General features: G+C 37.9%; 1 protein-coding gene across 1 annotated transcript in view; it reads left to right on the top strand.

Moving 5' to 3' along the window:
* LOC145990945 (uncharacterized) overlaps positions 1-18,579 on the top strand; it is a 70,961-nt gene extending 52,382 nt beyond the window's left edge. The window contains exons 10-11 of the mRNA XM_083126510.1: positions 1,580-1,764; positions 17,792-18,579. Of these exons, the coding sequence (XP_082982636.1) occupies positions 1,580-1,764; positions 17,792-17,987 (381 nt within the window). The 3' untranslated portion in view covers positions 17,988-18,579. The remainder of the gene's footprint in view (positions 1-1,579; positions 1,765-17,791) is intronic.
* Positions 18,580-22,041: the final 3,462 nt, after the last annotated feature.

Genomic DNA, 22,041 nt, shown 5'->3' with positions numbered 1-22,041 from the left:
ATACTGCAAGGTGTCATGTCGGTGGGTTCCTAAGCTTCTTGATGATGTCCACAAGGGCAAGCTTTCACCATTTCATCAACATGGGTAATGTTGTCCGATGTCAGCGAGGAACGAGATTGGCCCGATTGCTCATTTTCCCATCCATTTTCAAACTCCTTGCACCACCACTGCACACTTTGCATTGATAAACACTTGTCCCCATACACTGGCTGCATTTCCCTGTGGATTTCTGTGGCTGTTTGTCCTTTGCACCATAAAAAATTAATAACTTCGCTGCCCATACGGCATGGACTTCCTGAGCACTCCGGCCATCTTTGCCAACTGATAACAGCACCGTGCCGTGGAAGAAATCAGAAGTTACAATAGGGCAGTTCCAAGAAAAGCCTACTGCATCACTCGTATATCTTGCTTTTATAATAACACTTATAACAAGCTAGAAGAAAATTAGGCGCAAAGACTTTTTGATTTACCCTTGTAATATTTGCTGTTAATTTTCATAAATCTGGGTAGTTGCATTATATCATTGTTTTTGATGGGTTTCATGCTGCTTATGATCAAAATTTAGCATTCTCACATGCCATACAGGAAAAATTAAAACTATATCCACTTGTTGTGCCCAAAGAATGAAATCGCATGGTACAGTCATGGATCTTGATGTGTGTTGGTTCACTATGAATATAACTTACGTTGGCAGTAATATTTAACGATTTGATTATTAAATAGCTATAGTCGGGGTTTCCCTGTATTCTATTTATTTCATCACTGTTTTAATCATATCTAAATGTTTCTTTCTAAATCTTTTGATGAGCAGAAATAATTACGAGCAGATTGTTTTCTATAAATTGAGATTCCTAATATCTCACCGTTCTTGAAAGAAAATGTAACTTTATGTAGTATTTTCCATCATTTGGAGGCTTTGTAATGGTTAAATCTCCAAACACAATATCACCGAAAAATAGTTATTGCATAAAAAAAGTGTTTATGTATTTGCAGTGACATATTCTGAACTTTTTTCCCCATTCAAAATCAGGAAATAATGCAAATGTGGCATAAAAAACTATGGTACACATTATAAGTGGAATTATTTCAACAGTTACATGAAACCACGTGTAAATGGATGTTTTTCATGATTTTTCACTTATCAGGATGTTTCCCATCACAGAACAAAGTGGCAGGGTTCTGGTACGAAATTGATTGTGCACGACAAGCATAGACCATGTGACCGACAATTTAAAATACTACTTTAAAAGCACCATGAGAGTGTAATGTTAGGTTTATTTGGCAAAAAATTGTGCTAAAATAAAAATGTTAATTTGGGGGGATATTGAAGTGTTTAAGAAAATAATAAATAACACCGAAAAATCAATGTCCCTACTTATGACATGCAACTTACGAAAAGTTTTGCAAATGGTGGCTCAGTCAGGAACTGAAACTTGTATTTGGCATGTTAGTCTCCAGATGTTGGCTTGGTAGATCAGAGGACAGCTATGTACAGGTTTTTTCTGTTATTAATTAGTGCAGAAACATGCAATTATATGTTATTTATTTCAATTGTTTTTTTTTTTCTTTTTATTTAAAGGTCTCTGAGGTTAGCAAGTGTTTGGACAATTTATTTAATAAGATGAAGGAAGATAAATATGAAGAAGCTGCAGGTGTGTCCCAGGACAGGAAGGTACCCAAAACTCCGAGGGAAAGTTTAGATCGAACCAATATCTTCAAATCATCGGTGATAAAGTTTGCACTGCAGCAGAAAGGTGTAAAAGAGTAAGTGCCAACTTATCTGTGTAAAGTTCTTTCATATGTATAGGCATTTTGTTGTAGACATAATACAGTTCTGCATTTATAAGGCAAGAACAGGGCAAAATGTAGTACTTAGGTTTCAGCAGCTGTATTTGAGAGTGGGTGCTCAGCTGATACAATATTTCAATTATGATTACTTCTAATTGTTCATACGTAATATGTAATAAGTACAGGAAAACCTCTTTAATACAATATTGGATAATATAAAGTTCCCTTTATTTTGAAGTGCTTTACATTCCCCAGCTTATAGGAGGATTTTTAATGTATTTCAGTGTGGATAAAATTCAGATAATTTTTAATTCAAATTTGTTCATAATACCCTTTGGTAAAACTGGCTTCACTTAATGGGGCAAGTCAGGAAAAGCTAATTACAGGTGGCAGCACAATAGTTGTCCTTGCACTTCAGACAGGCAACTGTTCTGTTTAAAGCGGTTATTTTTTTAATAAAAATTGCAAACTTGCCGCTTTAAACAGAACCGTTGCTTGTCTGAAGTTTTAAGTTTAGTTCGATTTTCACTTGAGAAATTATGATAGAACACAATTTATCGTTAGTTTGAGTTTGCACAAATAGGCTAATCGGGATCGGATCTACTGTTAAAGTGGGATCCAAGCAACTATGTGCCTCTACTGGGTATCAAACCTGTGATTTTTTTTTTTGCTTACTAGCAGACAGCATTCCCACTACAGGAAAACCTCGTTAATACGATATTGGTTAATACGAAGTACCCTTTAATCAGAAGTTCTTCCCATTCCCCAGCCGATAAGATAGGATTTATAATGTATTTCAGTACGGATAAATCGAAATATGGATAATTTTTAATACAAAGTTGTTTACAAGACCCTTCCGTAAAACTGGTTTCGCTTAATGCGAAGTAGACACCTGTGTAAGTCGACAAGAGAAGATCGAACCTGGAGAGGGCCTGAACGTTATTTTAACTGGACCTTGTCCTAAGAGCTGCTGACAACTCGAGGGAAGCAGCCTGAAATGCCCGCTGGACATTGACATTCTTTGTCAATGTGCATGGGAGGTCAAGCTCTTTCCCCGCTGAATGCGCCACCGTGGAAATATTCACCAGTGCTAGATGAGAAATGCGAGATAAGATCCCATGAATGTTCCAAAATACAAGATGCGTGGTGCCTGGAAGTCTCACCCATCTGTCTAGCTCTGAGCTCGAGATACAGCAATTTCCCGCTAGCGAGCAACTTTTGACCTGGTAGCAGACAACATCCGGTAACCACTTTCATTAAAAGCATGTTCTTTGTGCCCTGTAGAACTCCATAAAAAAAAGGGAAACTGTTACAGATAATCAAAGCCGCATAGGTCAACTAAAGATAGTCAACCCGCTTAATGCATTGTCATCTAGGTTTCCAGTCTTGCTCGTGTGTGCACACAGGCTCCTTTCCTTTAGCATCTAAAAAAAAGCAAACAGTTCTGAATACCTTCTTTAAAACGAACAAAAACTGCATGATAAGTAAAAGAAAAGTGACCCCCTTCCTTCTCCTACAACAGCTCATTATCCGCCACTGGTGTGCATGGTAATGTGATAATTGCAGAATTCAGGTCCCTCTCTTGTTTGAATGCAGCTGTCTGGATAGGAAATATTGCCCATATTATTGTCTGTTGCATGGTAAAAGGTAATGCAAGGATCATTTTTTTTTTCACACTGCTGATAAAAGTTTGGTCTTCGACAACTGCTTTAGCTTTAAAATGCCGATGATTTCCCTTCTGCCACTTGCTGCTGTAACTTCCAGCCGGGCTCATTGTGTTTATGCTGCAGCTGGTCCCAGTGTTTAGTCTAGCGTTGAAAGCTCTCCCTTGCCGATAACTGCAATGACTCATCCAGTGGGAATAAGCTTCATTGTTTTGAATCTCCCAAAGCCATAGCTCAATGTAGGAATATGAGAGGGAAAGTTTTGGTGGAGCGAGTGTTTCACCTCCGTAATACTCCTGAAACCTACAATAAATTGTCCATTAATCTGAAAATACACAAGTTTCCTAAAGCTTGTTTTTAGTTCATTTTATGCTGATGAGCTAAGCGGGACTAAATATACAGTTTAAAGTGGGATAAAAACCAGAGTGATTATCGAGTCGGGCACTGTTTAATGTGTCCTAGGATACACATTCCGTGCAAACAGATCGCAAGTTGTGTGTTTACTTTTCCAGAGTGGATTACAATGCAAGTTGAGGAAGAGTTTGAACTGATCCCTGCAAAGGGGGAGGGTGGGGGGGGGGCGAATATGAAGTTAAGTGAACACACACAAAATCCAATATTCTGTCTGATTATCTCCGTCTCTTGCTCGCGCCAGTGTGACTACTGTCAAGATTCTTCAGTTTCACTTCTTGCAATAAACGAGATTGTTTTCCTTTCCTTTCCATAGGTCTCCGTGCAAACAGGTTTCTTATGAACTAAAATTGTAAGAATTTCGTGGAAGAGCAACGACTTTGCACAATTAAATGAAAACACAGCTTTTTATAAGACTTTTTGCCAGGACATGCATCCCATGCATAACCAGTTGTATTGCTAGGCAGGATAAATGGTGTTAAACGTCTCCTTGGAATCTTTCTGTCCACGTTAAGCTCAGTGTTCCCATTTTGTGTAATATTTTTTACACTTTCTTTAAAACGTACAATATTATTATATAGTACATATAAAGCTTATTTTCAGAGCTACCACCAAGTATAAAACGTCCTTTGTGGGGGTAATTTATACTCTACTTTATTTACACCTGAAAACAGGCACCATCTTGAAAAGTTTGGATAACTCGAGGTCGTTTAATACGAAGTTGACATTTTTTGGTCCCTTGAACTTCGTATTAACGAGGTTTTCCTATATGCCGTAATGTGGGTAGTTTAACCTTTTGCCGCCCAAGTGTCTCGAGCGAGATACCCAAAAGTAACCCTCACGGAACCAAGCATCTCGATCAAGATGCTGTGCCAAGGTCGTAGTTTTTACGTTATAACTTTTCTATTTTTGGCTAGAATTTCGATTTTATTTTTTTATATTGTTCCTAACACATGTATTTAACAGAAATGGCTTTTTGCATTTTTTTTTTGTCTTCATGAAAATGGAGGGGGAAAGGTGGGAAAAGGGACTTCTCTTTTGCATCTCTTTTCAAGGTCAATTTTTTGCCGACAAAGGAAGACCGGCTTTGTTGTTCTAAAGCAATGCTTTTCACTCCCTCCTGCTAAGTGCATTCGAAGGAAGCTTGTTTATCAGTATCCGATGTCAAAATGAAAGTTTTCCGTGAGGGTGCAAGCAGGGGGGGAGGGGGAAGACTGGTTGTTGAATCTGTATTGTGAGAATGGAATTTCGAAGCACGCTGAAGGAAACCTTTGTTTTTTTTAACACAAGTGGCAACAAGGGTTATCCAGCATTGTCTAAAAATAGAATTTCAAGCAGCTGCAAGAATTGGCACTCATTTTTTACTACGTTCTAGCTTTTCGTCCATGAATGTTGTGCGTAGGTGTCGTTTTGTGCCCAAGTGCGAGGACATTTTTTGGGTGGTGACAATTTTTTAAAATAATTTTTGGGGGTTTTCTCCCTTCCCCCTCCATATATACACCAAATTTGCATAAATTTTGCATTTTGTGCATTTTGACATTTTTCTCGGGGCAGGGGGAAACCATTTTTTTTTTAAGAAAAGTATTTTTGAGGGGATTTCCCCCCTTTCCCCCTCCATATGTACGCCAAATGTGCATAAATTATATACCGTCTGAATCTGTGATTCATTCTGCGTACAACGGTATATCTTTCATATCTCTAGGGCATTTAGTTTCTGAGCTATAGTCATTTCAAGGTACCGCTGCATTTTGAAGCTTGAATCGGTTACATTGGTCATATGATAATAATGCAAATATTTTTGTGTTCCTTACATGTCAGCGATCATTTCCATGTGCATGTCGACACTGTCATGTACTTTTTTTCTTGGGGGGAGGGTGGGGGAAGCAATTTTTTTCCCCGAAATTTTGGAATTTTGAGACTTAGCCCCCTCCCCCCCCCCCACCACCACATATATGCCGAATTTGCAAAAATTTCATATAGTCTGAATCTCTGGTTCATTCCGCGTACAACAGTATATCACTCATCTCTCTAGGGCAATTAGCCTCCGATCTACACTCATTTAATTGAAACTCTGCATTTTGCTCAAAATCGACTCTGGCAATAGAGGCTTACATGTGAAAAAGGCCTTGGGCGGCAAAAGTTTAAGATATGCAGGTCCCAGCAATGTTAGGGTATCAGTTGAGCTTTATGTAATATAGTGCCTGATTTAGGATGGGTGGTTGGCAAATCACAAAGTTTGTGACCATGATAACAGCAGCAGATACGTATAAAGATTTTATGCTGAAATCATGTATTGAATTCACAGTGGTGGACGAAAAAAACTAATTTTTCGTGTGTTAACCCTTTATAGCCTGAATTTTTGTTATGGAACAAAATGGCAGTTTGAAACATTTATATGTATGGGTAAGACTTTCCTGAAAGTCCCGACAGGCCATTAGCGTGTTATGTATAAACAGAGAAATGATATATCAGATGGTACTTGGTTGTAAAATATATATACTCCCTTCAACACTTACATGCAAAATATCTACACCCTACCTGTTACATATTTTATAATATACTCCTCAGAAGACAAATAAATAAATTAAAAGACAAATGAGCAAGAAAGAGTAAGTAAAAAGAGTCATCACTCTTGACATACTGTCAGTGACATGCCCTGGATTTTGGCAAGGGGGATAGTTACATATACTTTTTTTTCGTAGCCAGTCATTATTTTCCATCTTTTCCCCCTTTCTTATGGTCTTTTTTTAAAAAAAATACAGTAAATCCTGTCTATCCCGGAACATGGTGGTTCCAAGGAAAATTTTCCATCTTAACAGTTTTCATGATTGGGAAAAGAGAGACGCGGTAGTATATAAATACGGAGAAACTACGAGGAGCGATCAGGTTGCTCCGACCCTAACATAGAAGGAATGACGTTATGATTGATTTTTTATTTTGTTATTGTTTATTGATCCTTAGTATGCTTCCATTCTGAATTGCAAGTCTGAGTAGCGTACAGTTTCCTTTTTACAGGGATATAACTGAGTGAAGTTGTGTCAATGTGCCAGAATGGAGAAAACTGAGGTGAGAGCGGTGATCAAATATTTTGAGAAGAAGAAGTGGACGGTATCCAAAATTCATGAGGACTTGGTGGATACACTAGGGGACACTGCTCCTTCATACAGTATGGTGAAGAGATGGTGTCGTGAGTTTAATTGTGGGAGAGAGTCGTGTGAAGATGAACATGCAGGTGGAGCACCAAAAACTGTCATGGCGACCGAAAATATTAACCAAGTCCACGATATGGTGGCCGCGGTGGCTCAGTCGGTAACGCGTCTGACTACCATGCTCAAGGTCCCGGGTTCGATCCCCGGCCGGTTCAAATCCGGGAACTTTTCTAACGGTGGAAGCGGCCCCGGCGCCTACCCAGCGTCGAATAACATGGGTACCTGGGGGAAACCCTGGGGGGTAAAGGCGGTCAGGGGCGTGATGCTGATCACATCACCCCCACTCACGACCGGATCAAGAAAGTGTGGGGCGTTACCCCCACACCCCCTATACGCCTTCATGGCGTGGTGCTATGCACAGGGGAACACTTTACCTTTTTTACCTTTTACGATATGGTGCTGAAGGAAAGTCGAGTCCGTCGTCATGTTGCTGAGATGTGTGGCCTGTCATATGGCACTGTCAAAAACATAATTACCCAGGAATTGCAAATAAAAAAAAATGCTGCAAGATGGGTCCCTCGAAACCTCACCCCAGATCAGAAGCGTACCCGAGTGCTCATCAGTCAAGAACTTCTCGACAAGTTTCGTGCTGATATAGACGATTTCCTTGCCCGATTTGTAACTATGGTTGAAACATGGGTCCATCACTTCAACCCAGAAACAAAATCACAAAGCATGGAGTGGAAACACCCACATTCTCCACCAACGAAGAAGTTCAAGGTGCAAACGTCAGCCAAGAAGTTGATGGCCTTAATTTTCTGGGACTGCAAGGGTGTCCTTCTTGTGGACTATCTACAAAGAGGCCAAACCATCACTGACACATACTACAGTGACCTAATCAAGAAATTACGCGATTCCATCAAGAAAAAAGGCGTGGGATGTTGACTCGCGGTGTGCTCCTTCACCAGGACAATGCATCTGTCCACACCTCACGCATTGCGAGGGCCGCTATTGCAGATGCATCGTTCGAATTGTTGCCCCACCCACCCTATTCCCCAGATTTGGCCCCCAGTGATTTCCATTTGTTCAAACATTTGAAGAATGACATTCGTGGGCAAAAATTGTCTGATGATTCTGAGGTGATAAGGGCTGTGGACTCATGGTTGGAGGACCAGTCGGAAGATTTTTTTTTGCAAGGTATCCAGGCGTTGGAGCACCGATGGGAAAAGTGCATTGGAGTTGCAGGGGAGTATGTTGAAAAATAAAAACAAAATTGAAACCCTATTGCCGCTCTTTCTATGTTAGGGTCAGAGCAACCTGATCGCCCCTCGTAGTACTCACTTTTATCCGCGAAGCTGTTTTTTCTTCTTTTTCGATTAATTTCAGTGGCCACTGCCACCATCCTCGTTGGAACTTGCTGCGCTGTTGCTTGGCGTGCGTCTTAACAGCGCAGCAAGTTCCAACGAGGATGGTGGCAGTGGCCACTGAAATTAATCGAAAAAGAAGAAAAAACAGCTTCGCGGATAAAAGTGAGTACTAGTTTCTCCGTATTTAACAGTTTTCCTTCTTATACAGGGTTGACTTTAAATACAGTATAGAGCGCTGCAGGAAATAATGGAAAGACAGATTTATATTTCGCATTACTTAAATGTAGAGTGCTAATGCATGTACGTACATGAATAAAAATGAGATACAGTCGCAATAAGCATAGCAGAGATTACAATTATGTAACTACACAACATGTTGGTACACTTTTTAGAGTATTGTAAGAACGTACAGTACATACTTCTGTATCTTTTCGAACCCAGGACCCCTGACATCATAGCACGATGTGCATTGATGGAAAGAGAAAGATTGAAAGATGGAATAAGAGACGTGAAGAGAGATTGAGATAAAAGTGAAGAAAAAAGAAACAGAGAAAACAAGAAAATAGAAAGATGACGAAAGAACAGAGGAGAAATAGACAAAGAAAGGTGAAGAAAGAGGGTGAGAGATGAAAGAAAGAAACTGAATCGTAACAGCTATGAGTATCGTAGCGCATTCTTTCATATCGACAATGTTACCGATAAGTGAGTGGCAACAGAGGCGTGTTCCACTTACAGTATTTTATTGTTTTCTTGCGAGCGAAAAAAATAAAGGAAGAAATTTCCATCTTACTGAGAATAAAAACATCTTGTTGGTCTTTAAATGGTGTTCCGTTTCCGCATTAAGGAGGTTTCCGCCTTAAGCAGGTCATTTTCAGGTATAAAATCTGTCCGTTGTGGGGACTTTTTTTTTTCGTATTTACAGGTTTCCTTCTTATAGAGGTCTGGGATATGCAGTTTTTACTGTACTAGGCCAAAGGGCAGGGAGAGGGGTGTTATGACGCCTGCCAACACCCTCTTGGGCACGCCACTACCTAACATCAGAGAAGATATCTTCTGCCAGTCACCCATCAATATCGATATGTGTGCCATAGCCCTACAACACCAAAAAGAGCATTTTGGTGTGCAAGTAGGGGGGTTGGTGTGGGTCATGGCCCCCATTTGACCCAGTATTTATAATAAATAAAATAAAAAAGAAAGGAATGTTAAAATTAGGAAAAGATGGCAAAATGAGGGCTGACTGCTAAGAAAAAGTGTGTAGCACCAGTTTTGAAAATCCGGGGCATGCCACTATTTCAGGAGTAAAGAAAATATATTAAGATTTTTTCGAGCAAAGGAGACACCAGAAGCCTGACAGGACTGCAAAGTTTAAAGTGATATTTTCTGATCAAATTTAGTCAAAATTATTTTGTAACCTTATTTATATGAACTAAGAAAAAGATATAAAAAAATTGTGGGATACTTAGTTATTTTAACACTCAACTTTCATAAATCTGAGACCACTGTACTTTTATGTGGTCAATATGTCTGAATTACTGACGCTTAGGTCTAAGAAATTGTTTACTGCTCCGTTGCATATACTTCCAGCAGGGCCTGCCATTTGTTGAGTAGTAGACACTACAATTAACAGGGACGCACAAGTCCTGCAGTCAGAACCCAACTGTGTCATGTAGCAAGCATTTGTAGGATGTGAGTTTTTAAATTCCCATCAGTCGATAAAGGGTTAAAGTAGCTCCAAATTCTGATGACACTTTCCAATCTCTTTCTAAGCTACATTTTTGGAGATTAAGACAAGATGCTCTTAACAATTCTAGGACATAACTTAAACTATAGTTTTGCAATAAAAATGTTGAAATATAGTGCTTCTTTGGGGAGGGTTGGGGTCAAATTGGGGGCCCTCCAATGTTTTGATCAAGGGACATTTTGAACTGAAGTTGTCATAGCAGGCAGATATTTTGGAGGTAGGATACAGTATTACATTTGGATCATGGCAATTAAATATGGTGGACTTAAAATTTGACATAGTTGGTACATGGAAGACATATTTTTACTTGAAATATCCATAAAAATAACTGATAAACTGCGAACAAACTGAATTGAAGCAGATTTTTTTTAAAATAGTGTCTTGTGTTGTATAGTATTTGTGGGTTGTTTAATTCATAATGATATGAGAAAAATGCATTTGTAGCTGTAGCAGAATTTGTTTCAACTTAGGCCCAACATTGCATTCACACAATAATTTATTTCATAAATTTGAAGTTCATAATAGAAAAATTCACGAAATATTTACTAAAAATCTGCTGCATTTTGGAAAACAATATTTTATCAGATGTACAGGGTGGAAAAAAAGTTAGAAGCCTTCTTGCGTTTAATTCCTAGTTTAATTTTAGACTAGAAAGTGTGATTGTATTCACTTCCTCACCGATTAAATGAAACAAGCGGTTGGAAAAGCAAGTAGTTTTTCTTTGGTTGGTTGTTGTTGAGTCTTCAAAAAGGTTATTTTTTTGGCGAGACAATTTTCATCGTGGCATGTGTGCACAACTGTCAAAAGCACAGTTGCTGAAGAAGGTGCAGAATAATTCCGTTGCTACAAAAGTTGTTGTTTTATGGTGTCTGTGGAGGTTTTAGGCAGCATTTGTGAAATTGGAAAAACTCCTTTGCGTTTATCGATCAGAATGTCAAAAGTCAATGCTGCTAGCTATTATAATTAGAAATAATATCACTGAAATTTCTCCCTCAATAATCTTATCACATTCCCTTATGGGGGCAGAGAATAGCAAACCTGATTGATAAAATCAAAAGTCTGAAAATGTTAATTATAACTAGACCTCTGATTTTAGGTTTCTAACCTGTTTTTTTCCTTTGCAGGTAAATAAGAAGTAACAAGTTATATCGGCGTTTCATAAAAAAAACTAAACAACTGACAAAGTTTTATAGTGCCTAAAATAACCTATTTTGCTTGTTAGAACCTATTTTAGGTTTATGCGCCTAAATTAAACTCTTTTTTAGGTTTTACAGGATTTTTATATCACAGAGGTATTTACTAGGTTTGGTGGCTAAATAATTCAATGACTGGCATGTTTGAAACATATTTTCTGTCATTTCCCTCCCTCCAAGTATATGATGTTTATCAAAGCTTTAAACAAAACAAAAATGTCTGACGTCGCTGTTACCTGCAGACAGTGGTGGTGAAAGGGGACAGTTCCCCCCTACTTTTTACCCCTGTACTATATACTCTTAATGCTAAGCCTTGCCTACTAAGAGAAAGTAAACTGTCCTTGCCCTGCCCCTTCCTCCCCCATTCTCAGTTTGGGCATCTAATCGTCTCTACTGCCTGCACAGTCCCAAGTGCAAACGTCTGATCTGTGTGGCCTTGGTCACTTTCGCGTCAGTTTGGTCCTTTTTGGCATTCATTCCTTGCGAAGTAATTACTCAGCATTCAAATTAGCACCACTGACTATGTTTCTGTTGAAAGATAATTTTCAGCACATGAAATGATCCTCGCAGACAAAAGGTGGAGTTTGAGTGTGGATAACGCAAAAAGATTCATGGTGGTCACTAGGACCATGATAAAATTCAAGTATAATTCCTGTTTTTCAAGGTGAACTTTCCAAAAATTCAAGGATACAAGCAGATGTTTTCTCTATTCCAACCTTACATACACTGCTGGACAATATAAACCGGACACTTGTATTTTTTGTGATAACGCGTAAATTCTGATTCGAAGGCTAACTAAATGTTGGAGAAACTGAATTAAGTACGAATGCATAAACGAAGTCCGGGCCTATGAATGGTGCATATGGTACTACATGATCTGCCAAACATTCTGTAATTTATCATTGCAATTCAGATGTCAAATATTAAGGTGTCAGTTTTTATTTGTCCAGCAGTATATTACTGACTCTCACCCTCCCTTCCATACACAAAAATATTGACAATATAAAGGGTTTGTATGATTCCAATGTAACAAAAAATTTACCTAATTATTTTGTAATAATCTTCTGTTTGTCAGATAGATTGTTCTGTAAAAGACACTAACAAAGTAAACTGATTGAGAAAATTTTGTTTTGTTTTCTGAGTAGCTTTCTTTTTCTTTTTCATACTCAAAAAATGAATGAAAACTGAGAAACTTGCCTCAGGGCATTTATAAAGATGTATAAATTTAATGGGATATGGATTATTAAAAGTTGCAGTTTACGGAGAAAAAAATGGAATAGAGAAAACATCCACTTGTACCTTATTTCATGTCTTGCCAAAATTCATGAATAATTTCCAGAGCCAATAATTCACATGTAATTTTCAGGAATTTTGTCCAAATTAAGTCTTTTTGCAACCCATTTAAGGATTTTTCAAGCCTAATTTAAGGTTTTTGACCCTATTTCAGGAACGTAAAAGCACAGTTTTTAGAACCTAAAAATCCGAGGTCTAATTATAACATGGTTTGTGCCACCCTTTATAATGCAGTTGTTACCTTAACACGTGACGATGTCAAAGATCCTGGATAACAGATAGGTTTTGAGTTGAGTTGGTGATTAAGTCCACTTTATGCACAGCAAGGTTAATCAGGACTGGACCTACAGTTTAAAGTGGGATCCGAACCACTATGTGCCTCCAAGGTAACATCATCTAATCAACATTAATCTCATCAGCGAGATTAACCTGGTGATGTAGAAAAGTGACATAAAATAAGCAAATAACTAAGAAAAAGTGACATAAAATAAACAAATAACTAAGTCCATGATCTTCATACTAAGGGAATGAGAGATGCGGTAATAGATAATTAAGGTACTCACGTTTTCCGCGAAGCTGTTTTACATTATTTTCTATTAATTTCGGTAGCCACTGCCACCATCCTCGTTGGCAGCATCGCACCTAGCAGCAATTTAGGAAAAAACAAATGCACCAAGCAACAACACAACGAATTCCAACGAGGATGGTGGCAGTGGCTACCGAAATTAATAGAAAATAATGTAAAACAGCTTCGCGGAAAACGTGAGTAGCTTAAAATCATTGCCATTTTTAAAAATGTTGCTTGTGAATGCAGTTGGCAACCACTTTGAACAACATGTATAACATAGGTTAGTACTCTTTATGCAATATAAATATAATTGTCTGCATGCTAAAGATATGTGAAAATTTTCTATTCAGGTAGTAAGGAGAGGTTTTTTGACAAATAAAAAAATTATTAAATAGTTTTCGATTCAATCAACTAAAACAGTATGACTTGAATGTAGAGTTTTAAGTTAACCTGAAAATAGGGTGACCATAATATTTTTGCCCAAAACAGGATATCCCAATCAAAAATCGGTTAGGCATAATTATAACATTATTATTATTATTATTATTATTCAGTGAAGTATGGATCACACAAATCATGTCATACACATGAAATAAAAAAAGTAATAATTATTATAATCTCGGTATGGCTTACATAGTGTTCCTGTTCTCAGATTAACCTTTGATGTTAGTCCTACACTCAAGTATTTATCAGAACAACCATTCTTCTTGAATGACTGTACTGAAACTCAGTGGCGGAGCGTGACCTTTCCAACAGTGTAAGCCTAGCATGACGAAGGCTATTTCCCGTTGTGCTTATTTTTAGGCTGACATGGTTAGTGATTTATCCACACACATCGCCCCCCGCCCCTCCCCCAATTTTTCAGAACACTTCCCTGGAATTTTTCACCAAATTAAAAATTCTGGATATCTGATAATTAAGTCAGTGTTATTCCTATCACAATGAGTAACGTAACGATAAAAAAATATGCAAAGTTAGATAAAATTAATAATAATAATAAACAAACGAAAACAGAAGGAAACAGAAAAGTGCTGAATACTTTTTACAACCGCATAACCAAGTATCAGCTCCGTATCATTAATCGCAAAATCGGCGCACTTTATTTTTCGTTTCTGTTACTATGTCTGCTAGAGAAGGAAGGGGTGGACCTACCTATATCCACAAGTTTCTTCTTGGCAGCAAAATCCTTGCTGGACAACGGCGTCTTCAACAAGTTCTCCACCCCACCGCACAATCACACTCATTTTATTCCATAATGCACTTCACTACTGTATTACACCACAGCACAGGGACGACAGTCCGCTTTTCAATAGATGGAATTCGCAAAAGCAATATCTCGAGACTTTAACAAACACACAGCAAGAAGGGGAAAACAAAAAGAAACCAGATCCAAAATCGGTCACTGCTCAAAGCAGTGATCTTTCGGACTGTGAGGGGAATATCTCTTTCGGATATAAATAAATTCCCTCTCTTGCCTTAAAATTCCCTATATTTAGTAAGGAAAAAAAATACAATATAAAATATAAAAGAAATGCTCACAAATTGGAGGGATATATCCAGAAATTTCTATCAAAGGACATGTAAGTGTTTTCTTACGATAGTGTAAAAGCAAATCTAGCACCTAAAAGATCAGAAACAGGCTTTTCGTACGTTGTTCGAAGAGTGTTTGAATCACGGACTATGTAATTAATAATATTTGGTTCACATTTGACATGAAATTTGTAAAATTGGTTCAATCTTCAGTTTTCATTAACATTTATTTATTTATTTACTTATTTATTTCACTTTTTAGCTCAATTATTACCAGCTGAGTTCATACATAAACGGAAAACAGAGTCTTAATATGTCTAATGTTTATGCTCTCCTACAAGCGAAAAACAGAAACAACAAGAATTTAGCACATCAATGTGTATCTAGTTTTTACGTATCCCGCTCATTTCTAGGTTTCTCCTTTTCCCCCTTCCTGTTAGTTTTTTGCTTCAGAATTCCCTGTTCCTGGGGGGAAAAAAAACCTCCTTGAAGCACCACCGGCTCAAATTTCCTTTGCAGTCAACCATTCATACCCGACAACGCTGGAGGTCCTCCTCTTGCAGGACCTGTGTCTCGCTGCCGCGTATTCAGTGAAGCCAACCCAAGCATAATGGTGCTAAATTTCGCACAAGTTTAAAAAGTCGTATGTAAGTTGGAGATATAAATAAAACAACAGGGCCGCTTTTCGTTGTGGTTGAATTTTCTCAAACTTTTCACATAACGTGGAACCCATGTCGTTGGTTGAACCATTCAAATTTATATTTGTTTTTGTTATAAATTAAATATTTATAATATGAAAATCCCAGAACAATTTAGTAGTATGTAGCATAATTTCGGAGTTTAAACGACACCATGGATGTCCAGAAGGGGCAAGGGGAGGAGGCACTTCCTGAAAAATGAATGTCAACCATTTTCACACATATAATTTCATTTCAGTCACATCAAATTGTTAATTATTGTAAGGGCGTTGCAGAAAAATGTTAACTTCAAATTGAATTAGTATATTTTGAGAAGGGAAATATACCTAGTTTACCCCAACCCCTGAAAAAATACTTTGCTTAATCCTCCCTGGTGGAAAGAAATACTGCGGACGTCCATGAACAACACTTTTTCTAAACATGAGGTTTGCAACGCTGCTGTAAGCCTCTGCCCGTAGGTTTACACACCTAGGGTTTCGACGCGCTCTTCTCCCTATATTCCTTGCTGCTCTTCTTCCAGATACGGTGGGCGACGGTAGGCACTGCTCCTTCGCGGTCAGAAATTTGTAAGGCAACATTCAGACGGCTTACAACTTTTCCCAAGCAAAAGGCGGGAGTTCTCATGTGCCATCTGGTGTGAAGTGTTGCAATCTAACAAACAGGATCTCGAAGACTGGTATCGGGCCGAGATGAACTTTGAAGTTTTTACGAATTTTGCCATATAATTACATACATTTTACTAGAATTAATAAAGTGTAAGCCCGGCTTACACGGCTTACATGGACGCTCCGCGCCTGCTGAAACTACATGTATACTTCTAGACCATGCTTGTCCACTGCTCTACGAGGGCTGCTGGAAAAGTTTCTGCAATCAATATAGAAAGACTTGAAATTCTGGGAATGGCTTTATTGTTTTTCAAAGTATTCACCCTGAAGATCGATACACTTTGCATTCGCTCAAACCAATTTTAAAAGCATTTTTTCCACTCTGAAGCTGATACCTCAGAAACCGCTGTTCGGAATACGTTAACAGCTGCTTCAGGCGACACAAATTGCTCACCTTGCATCTTATTTTTCATGTGTGGGAACAAAAATAAGTCATTAGGTGATAAATCAGGTGAGTGCAGACAATGAGTCATTAATTCGACATTTTTATTGGACAAAAATCAACGGTTTGGTGTGCTGAGTGAAAATTGCGTTGTCCTGGTGAAGAATAATGCAACGATTTGGGTTTGTTTTAAGCAATTCATTGATGACCTCTGGCAAACAAATTGTTGTATACCACTCAGCATTTACAGTCCTTAGATCTTCTAAAGCTATTGTTGCCACATGTCTGGTACAACCGAAGAAACAAGCAATCATTTGCTTGGCAGCACTCCTCGAACGAACAACAACTTTTGTTGGTTTTGGCTCATTTTGAAACACCCAAACAGTGGATTGCTGTTTAGTTTCAGGTTCGTATGAATAGATCCAAGTTCCGTCCCCTGTAACGATGTAGTACACCAAATTTGACTTGCCTCTGTTGAATTTGTTTAGCATTTCTTTACACCAATTTACATGAGCCTGTTTTTGAGCTTCGGTCAAGTTGCGTGGGATTTGACGGCTTTAAAGTTTCCGTACGTTCAGATAACCATGCAAAATTGTATGTATTGCTTTCATGTCAATGTTCAAGGATGCCTGAATCTCACAGTGTGTCACATGCCGATATCTCTCAATCATTTCACAGCATCAACATTACTGGCGACAACAGAACGTGGGTGGGCAACCACGCTGGAATTCAGAAAACCAATTGTTCAGTCCTATTGGATGGTGCTTCATCCCCAAAAGCAAATTAAGTCACTTGATGCATTGTTTCGGTGTTAAACTACATTTGAAATCATATAAAATCATTGCCCAAAAGTGTTAATGAGAAATTTCCATTTCTCACACAAAACTACTACTTCAAGCTGCTGTGAAAAATAAACGAATAGGCTTAAACAAACAATCAAAGATAATTTAAACATAAAAAAGGTCTATTCTTCAGATTTTTATAATAGCGGAACACTAGCACCACTGTTGGTGGTAGTTTGCAGCAACTTTTCCAGATACCCTCTTACAAGTAACGGAACACACAAAACAATACAACCCGCGATATGAGCTAACAGTAAACTACTATTATGTACGGTCACCCTACCTGAAAACCTCACCCAAGTATGTGTGTATGCTTACAGGATTTGCTGTGCACCTCCCAGGGGAAAAAAGTTTCTATCTCCACATATGACTGACTGAGCATGTGCAGCCAAACCAAAGAAAAAAATGGCCAATCCTGGTTTGTCTCATTTTATGTCATAAAATATTGAGATTTGCAATGTTTAAGTAATTGGCTCATTTTCTGCAAATTGTTCTTTCAGGAAAAATTCAGAGGAAGATACGCCACAGGTATATGTTGCAACCCCTGTCCGTCGCAGTACAAGACGCAGTTCGTCCTATTTAAAGAAGACTCCAAATATGAAATGTGTCGCATCATTGAAAAGCTTGACTCCAGATATTCGAAACTCCTTGCTTGTTGTAGGAAATCCTGCTTTGGCAACATCAACACCAAAATAAAGTATTATTCATGTACGGGAAATAAAGAACACAGTAGTATAATGTGAATTACTAACTTTATCCACGAGACTTAGTGTTAATGGTTCTAACAATTTTTGTGGCCCCTGCCACCATCTACGTGGGGCCTTGTTGCTTCATGCCACTGAAATTGGTAGAACCATTAAAAGTAAGTGTCGCTGGTAAAGTTAGTAATTTGCTTACATGTATTTAATATAAAGTATTACGGCTATTATGTGTTTTTTAACTAGTGTATAAAGATGTATATCAAATATATTTCATAATGTATATTGCATGCTGCTTCAAAATTGTTCTTTGCTTTTAACAACATTAAAATTTACTTTTTGTATTAAAAATTTAGCATTCTTAAGCCCTGAAGAAGTAGTACAGCAAATGTGTGAAGAAAGAAAAAAATCATGATTGTCAGAATCAAAATTTTTAGTCTGCCTGGAACAAATTTTTATTATTATATTGATTTATTTTGCTAAATTTTAGCTTGTAGTGTTTTTGTGGTTTGTCTACATGGGAAGATATTGTTATGGTTTAACCCTTAAAAAAATAAGTTAGATGTATCAGCAGATAATAAAGCATTTTAATTGTTCAACAACATTTTGTACCTTTGTAGTTAGTAGTACAGTGGAACCCTAGTTTTAAGTTTTCCATTTTCGCACAGATCTTTGATTCCAATGGAGCAAAATGTTAAATTTTCACAAGTTAGTTAGGTTTTTTTTCCCCCTGCATATTCAAGGTTCCACTGTATATAAAATTTTATTTCTGAACTCTAACTTGCAATTAGGATCTAAGATTTCCTCTTGTAATTCTTGCACATGCTCAGGAAGTCATATGTGGAGATAGAAACTTTTTTTCCTGGGAGGTGCACAGCAAATCCTGTAAGCATACATACATACATACATACATACATATATTGTGTGTATGGTTATGCACACATGTAGGGAGGGGAGTGTATACATCACCAAAAAACTATCGGGGGGGGGCATGGAGAACATGTAGACTTATCTCAATGTCGTCTAGCTCAGTTAGTGTTAGTGTAGTAAAGCTCTTGCCTTGTAATGGAAGGGTCCCTGGTGGAGGCACGGATTCCACTTTAACCTGTGGGTCCAGTCCTGCTTATCCTATCTGGACATGAAGTGACTTTGTTTTGCTCATTTGGATGCTTTGAATCTTCCAAAGATCAAATTTTGTCTCCACTGACATTTATTTCTGTTGGAGGATAACAAAATTTAGTATAATAGAGGACAAATAGGCATCTTATGAAGTGTAAATATATCTCGCAAAAGTTATGAAAATTTTCCTTCATGTATATGTAAATGAGTAAAATATGATAAGGAATGTGGGTGTGTGCAGTGATAAATGCATACAAGTAACTTCACCCTGACTGCACATGTGCTGGCATGATATTGTTCCCATAGCATACAATCGCTTTTACAATCTTTTCCGACAGCATAAATAAATGCTAGTGGCAACCATGATGCTACTCACAGGATTGAATACATTCAAGATACAAAATGCCATGTATTCTGGGCTCAAAGAGCAGGAAATGTTTGCTTTGATCTCTGCACACACACTGGAAGTTGTGGTTGTGGTGTAAGTAGCAAAATTTCCAGTAAAATAAATTCCAATTGACAATCTCTTAAATTATATTCTTATTTTCCTATGCTCATGTTACACTGTATGTATTGGAAAAAAGGAACAAAGTCTTTTTAAAGTACTACCACCAGTTCACCAGGTGACCTTGATAGTCATATAATTACCTCATGAGGCTTTCTTTGAAGTGTTTTTTCTTATAAATTGTGCTGGTACTGTCAAAATCTTAAAAACAGCGAAACCAATTTTTTTAAAAAAAATTAAGGAACCAGCTTCAGAGTTCGAAAGTTATTAATAGGGAACAGAACTTTAGGTAAATAAATGTTTTTTCTGCGATAAGATAGACCCCTCGTTTTTGCCAAAATTCTGATCATTGACTTATATGTCAACACAACAAATTTTATTTTACTTAAAAACACACATATTATACATATTTTGCGAATTTTCATTTTAAATACATAAAATCGCTCATTGACTTCAGCTACCTCGAAGGAAAAATGTTTATTCTCCGCACCTCTTTCATATCGAGAGTACTAGGTTTGTTTTCGTCTTTGAAGATGCTCGCTGGCAGACTTCTGGAAAATACATATTACCCAGATGAGGCAAGCGTAAAATGTAATGCAGAGCTTCGAGAGTGTTTCTGCTTTTGTCATGTTCTGATTCAATGCTTGTGCAGCAGTGTGTGTTTTCTCGTGTCATATGCCAATAGTTAAGGCAAGTGTTTCACCTCGTTTGCAACAGTTCTGTAAAGAATATAAGGATGTGTTTTCAACTGATGACAAAGTATTATTTTGCCAACCCTGTGTTAAATCTATCGCAGTTGACCAACGTTCGCAAATTGCGCAGCATTTAGGTAGCAACAAGCATGTTGTTGCTTCTTCGCGTTTGAGCGGTAGACAGGCACTTATCGGACAACAAAACTCCATCTACTTCTGGGGAACCGTCAAAATTGTCTGCTTTTTTAATGGGCTTGTGCAGAGCTTTTGTGTCCGCAGATATTCCACTGCTCAAATTAAAGAACCCTGATTCGCGAAATATACGAACTTCGAATCAACGTTGCGAAAAACGTATCTGCATAGGTGTTACGAGCAAACCTTACAACATATTCGCTCATAATGTGCGCTTCAAAATATTTGGGTATGTATTGACGAAACTACAGACTCCACTGGTAGAAAAGTGGGGAAATGTGATTGTGGGAATGCTAAATAATGACGAAACTGTCTCAAAGAAAAATTATTTGCTGTGTAGAGCAAGGCTTTTTAATGCAGCTATTGTGGCCAGAAAGCATAACATTTGACAACATTGTTCTTCTCCTTGTGACAGGTACTGCAGCTTACATGAAAAAAGCTGCAGTAGGCCTTGCCGTTAGCTACCCAAAAATGGTGTACGTTACATGTGTGGCTCATGCATTGCATAGAATATGTGAAAAGATAGAGTTCTTTATTCCAATGTCGATAAATTGGTTTCAAATGGTAACAAGTCGCCTAGAATAGATATTTTTAAACAAAAATGTCCTGAGGTTCCCCTTTCCCCTTGGTTGGATGCAGCTGTATATTATGCCCAGAACTTTGAAAAATTTGTATCTGTTGTAAATTATCTCTACAAAGAAGACGTATCATCTATAGAATTTCTGCAAGAACTGTTGAAGAATCCCTCCGTAAAAGTCGAATTGGCATACATCTCAACAAACCTGTCCTTTCTCTCTAATTCCATACGAAAGCTTGAATCGTCCATGAACACTTTGGCAGCTTCCGTGGGTGAAGTCCGTATAGTAGAAACGAAACAAAGAACTCACTGGACGTAACGCACAAGTACTAATGTCTAAATGTACTGAAATTTTTGGGGAAAACCAAGGTTTTCAAACTTTGTACCAAATTGCACGTGTTTTGGAAGGTGAGGAAGAGGAAGCTTTGGAAAACTTAAGCGTTAGTGACATTTTGTGCTTCAAATATGCAAGAATTGTTTCTTGTAATGTGGAGCGATCTTTCACACAATATAAGATGCTTTTTTAGAGATGATAATCGCACATTTGCAATGGAGAATTTGGAAAAAACTATGGTGACCCACTACAACTCTCAAAAAATAGCTCGCTAAGAGGTAAGCATTTAGAAACTGATTTCAGGTGTTAAAGTGCATGTAATATTTTGTTTTTGTTACTAAATGTTTTATATTTTTGTCACATATTTTGAAATTTGTGACACAAAAAATAAATATTTCTGAGTTTTTTTAGCACATAAAGTTCCGTTCCCTAGTTATTAAAATATATAAAAAAGGTAAAGTAAAGTGTTCCCCTGTGCATAGCACCATGCCATGAAGGCATATAGGGGGTGTGGGGGTAACGCCCGACACTTTCTTGATCCGGTCGTGAGTAGGGGTGATGTGATCAGCATCACGCCCCTGACCGCCTTTACCCCCCAGGGTTTCCCCCAGGTACCCATGCTATTCGACGCTG

The sequence above is a fragment of the Lepisma saccharinum genome, chromosome 8 (genome assembly GCF_977018435.1).
Source record: "Lepisma saccharinum chromosome 8, izLepSacc3.1, whole genome shotgun sequence".
Lineage (NCBI taxonomy): Eukaryota > Metazoa > Arthropoda > Insecta > Zygentoma > Lepismatidae > Lepisma > Lepisma saccharinum.
Note: the sequence above shows the minus strand (reverse complement) of the source record. Positions and strands in the feature narration are given on the sequence as shown.